The sequence below is a fragment of the Pelobates fuscus genome, chromosome 4 (assembly GCF_036172605.1).
Source record: "Pelobates fuscus isolate aPelFus1 chromosome 4, aPelFus1.pri, whole genome shotgun sequence".
Lineage (NCBI taxonomy): Eukaryota > Metazoa > Chordata > Amphibia > Anura > Pelobatidae > Pelobates > Pelobates fuscus.
In genome coordinates, this window is record NC_086320.1 from 67109861 (window position 1) to 67126958 (window position 17098).

General features: G+C 39.9%; 1 protein-coding gene across 1 annotated transcript in view; it reads right to left on the reverse strand.

The window, feature by feature from the left end:
• RIPK2 (receptor interacting serine/threonine kinase 2) overlaps positions 1 to 17098 on the reverse strand; it is a 107938-nt gene that overhangs the window by 42519 nt on the left and 48321 nt on the right. The window contains exons 4-6 of the mRNA XM_063451270.1: positions 8744 to 8901; positions 6327 to 6376; positions 4856 to 5017 (exon numbers count right to left, since the gene is read on the reverse strand). Of these exons, the coding sequence (XP_063307340.1) occupies positions 4856 to 5017; positions 6327 to 6376; positions 8744 to 8901 (370 nt within the window). The remainder of the gene's footprint in view (positions 1 to 4855; positions 5018 to 6326; positions 6377 to 8743; positions 8902 to 17098) is intronic.

Consider the following 17098-nt stretch of genomic DNA (forward strand, 5'->3'; position numbering starts at 1 on the left):
AGAAAGCGGGAGGACATCCAATCAGAGATAGAAGAAAGGCAAGAGGTGACACGTTGCAAGGCATCAGGGGAGAGGTCTGGGGAGGAGAGATATATCTGGGTGTCATCAGGGTACAGGTGGTATTTGAATCCAAAAGAGGTAATAAACTTGCCAAGAGAGGCAGTGTACAGAGAAAATAGAAGGGGACCAAGGACAGAGCCTTGAGGGACTCCAACTATGACAGGACGAACGGTGGAGGTATCATTAGAAAAGGAGACGCTGAATGAGCGTTGGGAGAGATAGGAGGAAAACCATGAGAGGACAGAGTCACAGAGACCGAGTGATTGAAGAGTTTGGAGAAGGAGAACATGATCAACAGTGTCAAAAGCAGTGGAGAGGTCAAGAAGAATTAGTATGGAGTAGAGACCTTTGGATTTAGCTGTGATAAGGTCATTAGTGACTTTGATAAGGGCAGTCTCAGTAGAGTGGAGGGGGCGGAAGCCGGACTGAAGAGGGTCGAGGAGAGTAGGAGTTGAGGAAGCAGGCCAGACGGGTGAAGACTAGTCTTTCAAGAAGCTTTGAGGAAAAAGGGAGAAGGGATATAGGATGATAGTTAGAGGGGGAGGATGGGCCGAGACATGTTTTTTTAAGTATGGGTACTCAGTGGTGTATCCAGGTTTTGTGCTGCCCTAGGCTGGGGGGGGGGGGGGTTCTACCTCTCCCTGGGGCTGCTGGGCGGGCGGCGCTGGCGAGGTAGCACTTTCCCCTGAGCTGTCTGCTCAGCTCCCTCACGCGCCGCCCGCAGAGTGAGGCTGGGAGCCGGAATATTATGTCATATTCCGGCTCCCAGCCTCACTCTGCGGGCGGTGCGTGAGGGAGCTGAGCAGACAGCTCAGGGGAAAGTGCTCCTTCGCCAGCACCGCCCGCCCAGCATGTCTGTTAGCCGCAAGGCTAACAAGACATATGCCCTGGGCATTTGGGTGCGGCTTTTTTTGCCGCCCTCTGAAAAATGCCGCCCAAGGCAAATGCCTTGTTTGCCTCATGGCTAAAACGTCCCTGTGGGTACTACAGTAGCATGTTTCAGGACAGCAGGAACAGTGCCAGAAGAAAGAGCAGTTGAAGATGTGTGTTAAGGAGGGATTAGAGAGATCTAATAAGGTGAGACGGGACAGGATCAAGCGGGCAAGTGGTGGAGCGAGAGGAAAGGATAAGTGCAGCCACCTCTTGTTCAGTAGCCTGAGAGAAGGTCGGAAGGGTTGGAAAGGCATGATCCATGGGAGGTTGAAAAGGTGAGGGGCAATCTTGTCATTAAAGTAGCAAGCAAGACTATCAGCTGTAAGGTTAGTTTGGGGGGTGGCCACAGCAGGGCAAAGAGGAGAGTTAAAGGTATCAAAGAGACGCCTGGGATTGTGGGAGCATGAATGAATAAGAGAAGAAAAGTATGACTGTTTGGCAAGGGCAAGGGCTGTGCTGTATGAACGCAATATGAATTTGTAGTGTAGAATGTCTGACTCGGTGTGAGACTTCCTCCAGCAGCGTTCAGCAGAACGAGAACATCTTTGCAGGTAGCGTGTTGATTTAGTGTGCCATGGTTGGGGGCGTGTCCTCCTTACGGTGAGTATTTGGAGAGGGGTTGCAGCATCCAGGGCTGAGGTGAGGGTAGAGTTATATGAGGAGATAGCCAGTGAGGGACATGAGTGAGCAGGAATGGATAATAGTTGGGAATTTATATCAGCTGACAGCTGCTGGAGGTTTATTGAATTCAGATTCCTTTTGAGTTCAGGGGGGTTAGGTTGAGGTTGTTGGGGCAGGGGGCTATTGAGAGTAAATGATGATCTGAGAGAGGAAATGGAGTGTTGCAGATGGTAGAGACTGTACAATCATGAGTGAAAATAAGGTCTAGAGTATTGCCTGCTACATGGGTGGGGGAATTAGCCCACTGTGGTAGCCCAAGGAAGGAGGTAATAGAAAGTAGTTTTGAGGCTGCTGAGGTCAAGGGTAGGTTAATGGGAATGTTGAAGTCTCCAAGAATTACAGATGGAATGTTAGATGAGAGGAAGTAAGGAAGCCAGGCAGCAAAGTGGTCAAGGAAGAGAAGTGGGGAACCAGGGGGACGATAGATAACCGCAACGTTAGCAGAGATGGGTTTAAAAAGGCAGATTGAATGAATCTCAAATGATGAGAAAGAGAGGCAAGGGGGTGTGGGTAGAGGTTTGAAGGATCAGTGAGGTGAGAGCAGAAACCCTACGCCACCACCTTTATTTTCAGAGTTTCTTGGGTTGTGGGAAAATTGAAGACCACCAAAGGATAAAGAGGCAGGGGTAGCAGTGTCAGAGGGAGAGAGTCATGTTTCAGTTAATGCTAGTAATTGTAGGGAACGAGAGATGAAGAGACCATGCACAGCTGTGGACTTAATAATACTACAAACAGAGCGTGCATTCCAGAGGGCAGTGTGGAAGGAGGATTTAAAGGAAGAGTAGCGTGAGATGGGTATGAGATTGGAGTGATTGTTAGCACATGAAGGGTTTGCAAGTGTGGGACTGGGGTTTGGAGAAACATCACCAGCTGCTAGGAGTAGAAGGATAGAAAAGAAGAGAAGATGGGAGCAGGATTTAACCCCTTAAGGACAGATGACGGATATATTCCGTCATGATTCCCTTTTATTCCAGAAGTTGTGTCCTTAAGGGGTTAAAGGTTTTGTGAGAGTGTTTATATTTTGAGGATTTAGAAGGAGATGGTGGAGATAAGTTGGAAAGGTACAAGTGGAGTGCATGGGATGAATAAAGAGGGGAGGGAAGGAGGGTGGGAGCAATGAAAATTGTGTCAGCAGGAACAGGTATGCAGAATGACAGATATTTTGGCAATGAAATAAGTGAGGGTGAAGATAAAGAATATGAGGGGGAACATTTTATAAGAAGAATGACAGATTTTATATTATATAGAAGGGGAATAGGAGTTCCAGTAATGCAGAATTAGATAAGGTTGTATATTAGAGTTACAAGAGAGGTGTGAGGGGTTAATAGGCCAGGAGTGTGATAATTGAGCAGGTGATGAGTGTTTGAGAGACATAGTGTGTTTGGACTGTTGCCATTGATCTTGTGGTTGCTCCTCTGACTAAAGCCCTAACTGGTCACTCAGTTTTGGAAGATAACTTTCTCCAAACAGATTTATAGTTGTGTGATTTTTTTTTTAATTATTGGAGTTAACAGTGCTCCGAAGATACTTAAAGTTTGAGATTTTGTTTTAAACTCAATCCTGATTTCTTCTTCTCCAGAACTCTATCCAAGACCTACTCAGATACTTACTCGGCCTTCATTATCTTTTGTAACAAATGATGTGGCTTTGCAAAATATTGGACAAATTCCACAGAACTGGATCCTATTCCACCAACTATGTGACTTCTGAAGTTGCAACAGATACTGTTGAGGGGTTTCACAGCAATGGAGGTGAATATTTAAGCAACCAATAAATGTCTGTTTTATTTGTTTTAACAGTCCTGTTACAATAAAAATATTTACCATCTTCATAGTGTGAGGTATTTTGTGTAAATCAAATGGCAAAAATAAATCCCCAAAAGTCAATATTAATTCTAAACCATTACACTACACATAGTATAAATGGATAAATACATTCACAAAATAAAATAAAACATGTTTATTGTGTTAAAAGCCTTTATTTTGGCTGCTATCTTTCACACAGTTGATCATAAAAAAACTGATTAAAAACAAAACAAAAATATAAGCTTCTTCATGAAAAGTGATCAAATAAAAACCATCATATCATGATGGTCCTAGCTGGTCAAGGTTTGGAAATTAGTAAAAGAGTTACTCCTGCCTCCATGATGATTTTTGATTTTAGAAGTGGTAATGGAGAAAATAATCTGTATTTGCATTGTTTTGGCTTGAAACACTGCACGTAGAGGGAAATCAGCATTTTTGCCCCTAGCACACATGACTTATGAAGCTCGGAATTCTGTTCAAGGCTTTCTAATGTTACTTCTGTGCAAAAAGTTTGTCTCTTGTCAGAGAGCACAGCATGTCCCCTCACCTCCCCACTTGTCCTACATTGACAGGGATTGTTTGAAATCAGTCCAATGATAATACAAATGGTGGTGAGTGATGGCTAGTGACATTGGACGGGACAAGGAAGAACCTTACCAGTCACTGGATTACTGATAGGTTTTCTCTTCTTTTTCAGGTTTTTCTACTTACAAAAAAATGGAGAAAGGCACACTACTCATGCTCAATAGGTCATAAAAAAATAAAATAAACTTTTTAATAAAAAAACGTTTTAAAAAAAGGGTTGGAGTAACCTATTAATGTGTCTTACCAGGCAGAATTAATTTAGTGATAGCAGGAGCATACCTCCCAACATTGGAAGGTATATAATCAAGATTGGTGGTGGGTAACTATAGGCATAACGTGCATTACCCACGTGCATTACCTACCATCGGCAGGCTCATCCAGGGAGTGGGCGTGTCCTCCCACTGAAGGAGGTATGTCAGCCTGGTGTCAAGTACTTACAGACCATACAGAGAATTGCGATAAACGCTGTCTGTATGTTCCTAGTGCCCGCGCTGCCCTAGGACCTACATTTTTATCAATTTAGTAGAAAAGTCCAGACCTTTTCTACTGAATTGATAAAAAGAAACAGGACTCCAAACATTCCTTCACCTCCTGTCTTCTAATCCTTCCTCTAGAACAGGAATTTGATCCAGGTTTTTTTTTACTGAACTATTATATACTATAATGATCAGATTTTTTAATTATCATCCTAGCTATTTGTTAACATGTTTTTTTTTTTTTTTATGTATAAAGAGGCCACAACCATTGACACATATAAATATGAATATATGAAATATTTCTCGAAAACATACTTAAAAATGCTGGTCTTTCGTCAGGATCCTTTGCCCATCCACTGTGCATTAAAGAAATAAATACATCTCGGTGTGGTAAATTAACCGGCAAACTATCTTCACTAATCTCTGGACGATTCCCGTTGGAAACAGTGTACATTATTTGAATAGGGTTTATGGCTCCTGGCAATGAAAACAGAAAAAAAATATTCATTAATATAAATTTATACTAGAATACATAGTTTGTTTTAGGTGTGGAAGCCATTAAATGTGGCAGTAGCATTATTTCCATTTTTATACCAGTCAAAAAAAATTTAAAATACAATTATTTAATGACATAACAAAAATTAAACTATATTCAATTACAACTGAAACTATATTATAATTGACCAAAGATTAGTGGAGTTTGTGTTTACAAAGGTTTAAACATACTGCTAACAATGGCCTCGATTTGATATTGTTAGATAAAGTATCCAAATGATTTAACATTTTTAGATAAACTTTTAAAATGATCTAATATAAAAAATGTTTTCATTTTGTAATATTCTAAATTTTTTATTGTATAAATATATATATATATATATATATATATATATATGATATTTTAATGTATTGAAAAAGTAATTTGAATAGTTTATCCCAAAATATTTAAATCATTTGGAAAGTTTATCCAACAATATACCATACACACAGGCTGGGAGGCCAGAATTGTGGAGGAGGGTGGCAAGTTGGGGGATTAGGAAGGCGGAGCATGCTGGGGGGTTGTGGATGCGGGTGGCTAGCTGCGCGAATAGTAGGCGGGTGGCGAGGGAGCTGTGATGTCCCTGCTCTGCTCCCTCGCTCGCTGGTATATGTGTGTGTCTATCTGTCTGTGTCAGTGTGTGTGTGTTTGTGTGTCATGGTATGCGTGTGTGCCTGTCATGGTGTGTGTGTGTCTGTCTGTCATGGTATATGTGTGTGTCTGTCATGGTATATGTGTTTGTGTGTGTCTGTCATGGTATGTGTCTTGCTGTCATGATGTGTGTGTGTCATGATTTGTGTGTTTAGGTTACCAGACCCCTTACATTCGCAAGGGAATGGTGTTTTTACTCACCTTTTTTCCCACACTGTGCTGGTCTCCCCTCAACTGTCCCTGCTTCCATTACTGAGATCATCAAGCTAGATGATCTCAGCCAATCCAATGTTTTCCCATAAAATTGGCTACAAAACACTGCACCAATCAGCAGCTCCTCATAGAATGAATGCATCTCTATTGGGAACATTCAGCACCTCAATGCAGAGTGACCTGTAGTGACCATCTGAGTGACAGTCACTAGAGGTGACACTAGGAAGCAATGAAAGCACTGCCTTTTATCTGCAGGGACATGCTATAAACACCAGAATCACTACATTAAGCTTTAGTGGTCCTGGTGACTATCGTGTCCCTTTAAGAATTGTATTTTTGTCATTGAATATAAAGTTGAATTCCAATATTCTGAGAGGAGCTTTTTACCTTCATATGGCTGTTTTCTTGTCAGTACTTCCCACATGATTATTGCATAGCTGTAAAACAGAATCAGACATTTATTTAATGTTACAACTTTAAAAATATAGTGGAAAAAAGGCTTAGTCTGTAAACATGTGGTTCATTTTTTAAATCAGTGCATGTCTTTGGTTTCTGGTTATTGTAGATGAAGGTATAGCAGAAAATACCTAGTAATAATCACTAAGGATCACTTATCTAGTCTGCCCTCTGTTAACAAAAACGGAAACCAGCATGCGAATCATGGAAAGTGGTCAGGGCCATCAAGCTTATAACACATTTTATAGTAGATGCCCAAGTTGAGTATCCAGATTGCCATAAGTTGTTTGGTCTCACTTTTTCAGCAAACTCTCTGACTGGTCTCTGTGGGTGCTATTCATGATTATTTCCTCCCCGTTAGAATCTCCTGTTCAAAGATCTGAATTGGAACTGCTTTACTTAGAATGGTTCCATGCTTGAAACATCAGCAGTTGATTGTAATCAAGAAATTAGGATCAAAGAATGGGTGGGAATTGCAATAAAGAGAAGAAGAGTGGGAAATTGGGGATTAGCCTTTAAATATCTTAGATCTTGGACACTGAAGTCACCAAAAGAACTTTGGCTTTATGAAACAGTTTGGTGTATAGATCATAGCCCTGCTATCTCACTTCTCAATTTTCTGCCATTTAGGAGTCAAATTACTCTTTTTATACACACCTAGTCTCCCTGCATGTGACTTACACAGCTTTCCTAAACAATTCCTATTAAGAGAGATCTAATGTTTTAACTTCCTATATTGAACAGTCTGTTTAATCTAGAATTTCTTATTGATAAAAGTAGGTAAGAAAACCTACACGTACTAGGAGATCCCTAACCAGATGTGAGCATTAATACAAATATTACAAACAGCTGAAACAGTGGATATAAAAGCACATAAAAAAATACACAAATTAAAGTTAAACTGCTTGTAGTGTTAAGTGCAATATACGTTCGTCCACTAGGTGGCAACCTTGTATCAGTAGTATCCTTACCTAGGAGGAGGGAAGGTTAACTAAATATTGCGTTACCAGCAGCAGTAGTTTATAAACTTGAAAGATATAAAGTCAAATGGATTAAAAATATACAGGCATATATGTCCTTTGGAACCAAAAATATATATATATATATTTATATATAAAAAAAATATCTATCTATCTATCTATCTATGTATATATATATATATATATATATATATATATATATATATATATATATATATATATATATATATATATATATATATATATATATATATATATATATATATATATATATATATATATATATATATATATATATATATATATATAGACTATCAGTGGGAACTCTCACAATTCACAATAAATAAATAAATAAATAGTCCAAAAATAGTCAAAGAAAATATAACGATAAAAAACAACTAGCAGTCTCTGGATATCAAAGTTCCTATATTGCAGGAAAAATAGATACAATATCCCAGCCAACACAATGTGTTACTGTCAAAAGAAACTGACAGCAGCAATTTTGTGTCAAGTTGTACATACAATCTAAAAATAGTGGTATAAATTAGTCAAAGCAGATTATAGCGGAAAAACACTTGTAGCAGAAAAACAATTACTACCATAGCAGGCATTTGGTCTTTAAATGATGATAAAAGCTGACAATGTTCTTCAGTTAAAATCTTCACATTTATTGAGAATAAAGGATAAAATACACTCACAGGAATGAAGTGTAGCAAAACAGCACTGAAGAACATTGTCAGCTTTTATCATCATTTAAAGACCATCGAGGAAATCATATTAGCATATACCTGCTATGGTGGTCTATGAGTAATTTACACTCTCTGTTCCTATCTTTATATGGACGAAGGGTCCATATAAGTACATTTTGTGGGACCCTGTACCTGCTCCTACTTAGTGCAGCATTTACCCTAAAAACAGTTATCAAAATTATACAGGAATAAAATCTAGTAAATCGAGTAAATAGCTAGCGATCAAAGTTTCTATTGTTTCCTATGTCAGGGTTTTTCTCTGGTTGGAAGACTTCCTTCTTTGCGTCACTGATTATGTTAGCAAGTAAATAGCATTTTTGAGTAAATTTGCCCCATCACTAAAGAATTACAGTTAGGCTGTAGAAAATCACACTACAGTGTGTTAGCAAAGATAAACTGAATTACTAAGAACTATAACGAACAAACAATACCAAAGTGTAAAGTGGTTTTGAGATATTTTGAAAACAAACTGTGTTTTGTATTGAGACAAGGTACAATATAAATGTACAACGTGCAATACTAGAAGTGCTAAAAACAACGCGTGACTCCCTCTATAACTTTTTACAAATGGACACCATTTGAGTGAACCTCAACCTAGAAGAGGTGATTAGTAGAATACCTGTACATGTCGTGTTTAACGCTTCCTCTTTTGTTTTTGGCATTTGGTATATACACCTCCGGAGGCATGTAAACAATCGTTCCCCCAGGTGAGCTATGGTCACTTAGAGACTTTGATGATGACAACATACGCCATTTAGATAACCCAAAGTCAGCAATCTGAGGGAAGAAAAGAAGGACAATGAATTTCAAATGATTAGGAGAAAGGTCTATGGATGATCACTATATTTGTACAAGTCTATATTTGTACAAGTATATATATATATATATATATATATATATATATATATATATATATATATATATATATATATATATATATATACTAAAAGTGAAGAAAGCAAAAATAGTATACAAAATGGGTATGTATTCCTCTCCCCAACTCTCACTTTAGAATACTGTTCATGTTAAAATAGACATAACAAAAAGTTAATAAATTCCTACAAAATATCACAGCATAGTAGATGCAACTGCGAGAGCCATTCTGTTGTTTCTTCATTGTATACACAAAAATGTACAGAAAATATTTAATATATTGATTCTACCACATGTGGTTCTTCTACAAATGTAGTGGAATTTCATAATACTGTCATGGGTAAAGATATTTATATTATGATAAATTAAGCCTAAAAATCAACTATATTGTGCTGGGGTGAGGGAGAGGGACATAGACAGGAGCAGAATGTGATTGTTACACCCCCAATTTTCGATAATCAATGCGGGATGGATGGTAGTTGCATAATAATTCATGAAGCAATGAAATAGATTTTTAAAAAAAAAAGGTTATTTCTCTCTCCCTTTTTTTTATATCATAAAGATAAAGTCAATGACTTAGAAATCAGTAGCAATTTAATTTAACCTGTAATTGCTTGCAGATGATGCCAAAAACTCTCACATACCTCCCCAAAATTAGGAAGTATGTTAATTAGGATAGTGATGGGAGGACCTTGATCTGTGTTATTGGCAGTCAGCCTGGCACACTAACCTTTGGAAAGTGCAAATCATGCTGACTTGCTCGATTAAAGGGACATTATAGACACCCAGGTCAAATCATCTCAATGAAATGGGCTGGGTGCCATGATTGGTTAGGGTAACCCTTGAAAATGAAATCTTTGCCATTCTCTAGGAACGGCAATGTTTACATTGCAAGGTTAAAACTCCTCTAGTGGCTATTTCACTAACATTCACTAGAGGCACTTCCATCAAAATAGCCAAGTTAAACGTGATTATTACTGTGACTCACAAGGCTACTGGATCCTAAAAACGTACCAGGAAATATGTTGTGAGAATTGAAAAACTAATTTTAAAAAATGAATTAAATTAATGATGACTTGTGCAGGTAAAGTGCTGCCCCTAAAAAGAAATGAAGGGGCCGCTGTTAACTAAATAGTGACAAATAATTTTAAGAAAAAAGTTGATAAAATAGTACACAGCAAAAGCTACTATATAGCCCCAGGAAACACATGGCTATTTTGTACTTCTTCTTTCAATGGAAAATATAAATAAAAGATGTGAAGTGTACAATATAAGTTTATACTCAGGAGAGCCAAGGGTTAAGTAAATATTGGTAAAAATAGAATACGAAGAAATGGTAGATATATGTCAAGATACCATTTCTTCACATTCTATTTTTACCAATATTTACGTAACATTTGACTCTCCTGAGTGTAGACTTATATTGTACATTTCACATCGTTATTTTATATTTTCCATTGTCATTGGTTTTATTAATTGCATATTATTAATTGCACTTTATAGGTGTATATTTCTATGTATTCTTTTCCAATATAATATACATATTCTCACATTTGCATTTGTTATGTATTCATCTCAGTTTGCATTGTTTATGCATAATTATAGTTTTTTTTTTAGATGTTATTGTATTCTTATATTCTTGTTGTTGCTTATTTTAATGTGTTTTAAGCATTCTTTTACAATGGTAATTTTTTGCACAATATGATTTCTTGAACGGTCTCATAATATACCTCAATAAGAAGAAGTACAAAATAGCCATGTGTTTTTTGGAGCTATGTAGTATATTTTGCTGTGTACTATTTTATCAACTTTTTTCTTAAAATTATTTGTAAACTCCATAGAGACCTATCTTACCATTAGCCTCTAAAGAAGTGACATTGCTTGTCACGAAACACGTAAGGTGATTACACCGAAAGGACACTCTCTCGGAGGAGGACTGCAGTGGAACACAGGGTCGGCTTCCCGGTTTCCCGGTTTCATGCCCGCGATCAGGGCCGCCACCAGAAATTTTGGAGCCCCTAACTCAGCTCAGGGTCTGGGCCCCCTGGGGCCCGCCTCCAAATACCGCCCACTGGGTCCACACACAGACACAAACGCACACTGATACAAAAGGACACAGATACATACTAACAGACACACATACTGAAACAGACATACACGCATACAGGCATACATACTGACACACACATACTGAGACATACACACAGGCATACATAGTGACAGACAGACACATACTAACAAACATACAGACACACATGCAAGAGGACATAAAGACACATACATACATACATACACACACATACATACACACACACACATTCATACATACAGACACTGACATCCATACACACATACATTCATAATGGCATACAGACATACACAGACATACATTCATAATGGCATACACACATACATACATACAGACTGACATACATGCATATATACAGACATACTGACAGACATACATGCATACAGACGTCCATACACACATACACACAGACCTACGTTCATAATGATATGCAGACATACATTCATACTGACATACAGACATACATTTATAATGACATATAGACATACATACAGACAGACATACATGCATACAGACATACATGTATGCATACAGACATACACACGTAGACATACAGACATAGACATACACACAGACATACATACAGACATACACACAGACATGCATACAGACATACATACATAGACATACATGCATACAGACATACATGCATACAGACATACATACAGACATACATAGACATACACACAGACATACATGCATACAGACATACACACAGACATGCATACATACATAGACATACGGACAGACATACATGCATGCAGACAGACAGACATACATACACAGACAGACATACATACACAGACAGACAGACACATACATGCATCCAGACACACAGACATACATGCATACAGACAACCATGCATGCATCCAGACAGACATACATACACATACAGACAGACAGACAGACATACACATACATGCATACAGACACACAGACATAGACATACACACAGACATACAGACAGACATGCATGCATCCAGACAGACAGACAGACATACATACATGCATACAGACATACACACAGACATACATACATAGACATACATACATAGACATACATGCATACAGACAGACACACACATACATACAGACATACATACATACATACATACATGCATGCACACACACAGCTCATTTTCCAGCCACCCTCCTGTCTCTTACCTTTTCTTTGCAGGAGGGTGGCTGGGGATGATGGGAGTCGGCGCTGCTCCCTCTTCACTGCCTGGCTCTCCCTCTTCACGGCTGGGCGCGCGCGCTCCTCCCGCGCGGAGTGAGCTGGGAGGAAGTGACCACTTCCTCCCAGAAGCACTTGCGGCTGCTTTTTTTTTTTTTTAAGGGGCCCGGTCGCGCTATACAACGGCCACAGCGCTGACCGGGCCCCTGAAGGAGGGGGCTCATCGGATGGCCCTAAGTGTGTGGTTGTCACCCCCTGATGGCGGCCCTGCCTGCGATCATAGACATAGAATACCTAGACGCCGCACGTCTATGGAATTCTGTGCTGAGCGGCGAGAAATGCGGCAGCCATCTTGGACCTATAGAAGCTATTGAAGAACCCTTGGAAAGACTATCTCACTAAAGGTAAATGAAGGACTTGGGGCACTTATAGCCCTTAATGCCCCTACCCCTTAATACCCTTACCCCTACCCCATGTCATTAATGCCCCTACCCCTAATCCTTAATACCCCTACACACACAGTGTTAATACCCCGATCCCTAGTCCTTAATACCCCTACCCCTATGGTGTTAATACCCCTACCCCTATGGTGTTAATACCCCTGTGCTGGGGTAGGGGTATTAAGGACTATGTGTGCTGGGATAGGGGTATTAACACTGTGTGTGTAGGGGTATTAAGGATTAGGGGTAGGGGCATTAATGACATGGGGTAGGGGTAGGGGTATTAAGGGGTAGGGGCATTAAGGGCTATAAGTGCCCCAAGTCCTTCACTTACCTTTTGTGAGATGGGCTTTCCAAGGGTTCTTCAATTGCTTCAGTAGAGCGGCGACCGGTCCAAGATGCCTGCCGCATTTCTCGCCGCTCAGCAGAGAATGCAACATCGATGAGTTTTATGTCTATGCCCGCGACGGTCCGCAGCTTACCTCCCTAACAGACATTTCACTTTCAAGCCGGTGAAAGCGAGAGCACTAAAAGGACTACATTTTTTTCAACATCTGGAGCCATTACTCCTACTGTTCCACAGATATGTCTTTAATTTTGGAGAGCTTGTAAGTGTTTGTCATTACTAATAAAGGGTTTACAGAGGGTTTACACTATGTCTCTTGTTTTTTGCCCTTTCTAGATCTCGAGACATCGCTCAACATATGAGACCACTTCATAGTCAGGTATTATACCCCTCTAAAGAAGACTTTTTCACCTACATGTCACTATCCCATGTAGTCCTATATAGGTCATAGAATATCAGCCACAGATGATTTTAGCTCCTGCTATTCAGTAACAGGTATCTAGCATCTTGGCAGCTGATACACGTTTGCTACATTTTATCACGATATAAAGTGATATTGACTGTTCACTACATGGACTACAATGCTCTTCCTATGTTTGTTTTTGCTGTTTCATTTTAGTTTTTTTATAGTATCTTTTGCTGTGTACTGTTTTATCAATTTTTTTCTTTAAATTATTTGTCACTGTTTAGATAACAGCTGTCTCTTCATTCCTATTTAGGGGCAGCACTTTTCCTGCACAAGTCATCATTCATTTAATTCATTTTTTTAAAATGAGTTTTTCAATTCTCACAACATATTTCTTGGTACATTTTTTCGTTTGTAGGACCCAGTATCCTTGTGATTCATTATATTTCTTGAGCTTTTATAGGGGCTTTTTTATACTAGCAGAGATTAATGTGAGTGTGGGAAAATAAGCTGTTTTCCTTAATATTCCAAGTTAATTCCCTGTCTTTACACTCGATTTGGATAGGTTTATTCCTGTCTGCTTTACCTTTGATTATTACTGTGCATGCACACTAGCCTTCCAGTGTTTTCTTATGGGATATTGATTGATGATCTCAACCAAGAAGGCAGTGCTGAGTGTGAAAAAAGCACTTTGTCAAGAGAGAAAAGTTAAGAACATTAAGTAAACCTTTTCACATAATGGGGGGCAGGGGGAGGGTTTGGTGGTGGTAACCTAAATAGTGGGCAAGTCACTATAGCATTAGGGATTTATGTTTTTATTTCTAACACTATAGTGTTTTTTAGGGGTTAGCACAGCAGTGCACTGAGAAGGGTTTTGGTGCACAATGTCTTATTATGTGCATATGTGACAATGAGACAGACGATCGACAATGGGATGTCTCTTTTTGGGTGCCCTCATTGCAAATAATTTCAATATTATGTGACTGTATGACAGTCACTAAAGGTGGATTTGACCCTGCAATGTAAACATTGCAGTTTTAAAAGGATAGGACACGGCACGCAGACCCCGCGCGCTCCTCCCGCGCGGAGTGAGCTGGGAGGAAGTGACCACTTCCTCCCAGAAGCACTTGCGGCTGCTTTTTTTTTTTTTTTAAGGGGCCCGGTCGCGCTATACAACGGCCACAGCGCTGACCGGGCCCCTGAAGGAGGGGGCTCATCGGATGGCCCTAAGTGTGTGGTTGTCACCCCCTGATGGCGGCCCTGCCTGCGATCATAGACATAGAATACCTAGACGCCGCACGTCTATGGAATTCTGTGCTGAGCGGCGAGAAATGCGGCAGCCATCTTGGACCTATAGAAGCTATTGAAGAACCCTTGGAAAGACTATCTCACTAAAGGTAAATGAAGGACTTGGGGCACTTATAGCCCTTAATGCCCCTACCCCTTAATACCCTTACCCCTACCCCATGTCATTAATGCCCCTACCCCTAATCCTTAATACCCCTACACACACACAGTGTTAATACCCCTATCCCTAGTCCTTAATACCCCTACCCCTATGGTGTTAATACCCCTACCCCTATGGTGTTAATACCCCTGTGCTGGGGTAGGGGTATTAAGGACTATGTGTGCTGGGATAGGGGTATTAACACTGTGTGTGTAGGGGTATTAAGGATTAGGGGTAGGGGCATTAATGACATGGGGTAGGGGTAGGGGTATTAAGGGGTAGGGGCATTAAGGGCTATAAGTGCCCCAAGTCCTTCACTTACCTTTTGTGAGATGGGCTTTCCAAGGGTTCTTCAATTGCTTCAGTAGAGCGGCGACCGGTCCAAGATGCCTGCCGCATTTCTCGCCGCTCAGCAGAGAATGCAACATCGATGAGTTTTATGTCTATGCCCGCAACGGTCCTCTATGCCCGCGACGGTCTATGCCCTCGACTGTTTTCCTTAATATTCCAAGTTAATTCCCTGTCTTTACACTCGATTTGGATAGGTTTATTCCTGTCTGCTTTACCTTTGATTATTACTGTGCATGCACACTAGCCTTCCAGTGTTTTCTTATGGGATATTGATTGATGATCTCAACCAAGAAGGCAGTGCTGAGTGTGAAAAAAGCACTTTGTCAAGAGAGAAAAGTTAAGAACATTAAGTAAACCTTTTCACATAATGGGGGGCAGGGGGAGGGTTTGGTGGTGGTAACCTAAATAGTGGGCAAGTCACTATAGCATTAGGGATTTATGTTTTTATTTCTAACACTATAGTGTTTTTTAGGGGTTAGCACAGCAGTGCACTGAGAAGGGTTTTGGTGCACAATGTCTTATTATGTGCATATGTGACAATGAGACAGACGATCGACAATGGGATGTCTCTTTTTGGGTGCCCTCATTGCAAATAATTTCAATATTATGTGACTGTATGACAGTCACTAAAGGTGGATTTGACCCTGCAATGTAAACATTGCAGTTTTAAAAGGATAGGACACGGCACGCAGACCCCTTCATTGAGGTAAAGTGGTCTGGGTGAATATACTATCCTTTAAACGTATAGGAAAAGGAAAAGCATCTATTATGCAAGATACATTCAACAATAACATAACACTTTAAACTATTAAGTCTGTTTAAGTGAAAATGGTAGAAATGTACATTACATTTATCTCCGTTTCTTTGGAAAAGTTAAATCAATGTTTAACCAAAGTGCAATTCATTCTGTGTATTGGAATTTATCAATATTCTTCACTATAATAATCTTTTTGTACAGCTGTTAAAGCAGGCTAAGGTGTTTGATCAAAAGGACTGAGCTGACTCAACAGCAACTGCAAAGTGATTTTTTTTTTGGGACAGTTGACAGCCGAGGTTATCTGTCAAAAGTAACAGTTGAACTGGGCCGTATATTTTGTAGGGGACTCCTAGCAGCTGCCCCTTGGTACCTCTATACCAGAGCTGTTGAACATATTGCCCGCAGGCATTATGCAGCCTGTGGATTTAATGCATCTGGCCTGCTGCCTACAAGCAGGGTGACCAGTAAGTAGGTATCCTACTGCCATCTCTTCCAGCTGCCCGTTGATTAATCAATGCAGCCTTGGACTCCACACAGCCACCAGCAGTTCCCACCTCTGTTTTACTAGGCTGACAGCAGAAGAACTGGGTCTTTGTTTTCATAGGAAGAAAAAGTGCCGCCGGTTCAGGAGGTACAAAAATTACAGGTGGGAGAGGAAGAAGGAAATAATAGGGGAATTAGGAAGTGAAAACAGGGGAGCTGGGGTGAGGTAATAGGTTCTAAGGGGAGATAAAGAGGGTCAGGGAAGTGATAATTGGGTACCCATGAGTGCTGGTGAGAGATTATAGGGGATAATACAATAGTAGTAATTGTGAGATTCTACGTAGACATTCAGATCAGAACAGGATTCAGTATTTTGTGGGGGGCCCAAAATAGGAGCGTGTCCAGAGCCCCATTTATTTTAAACATGGAATGCAGTGGAGTCTAAAACTCATGTGCCTGAGGCTGATAAGAGTTACGGAACACAGCAACTCTACAAAGAAGGGCTATTCTTGGGACTAATGTGTATTCAAGGTTAAAGTGATGTCAAGATATTGGAGACTATATTTCCTATCATTACCTGTAAGTTAAGGCAATATGTCGAGTA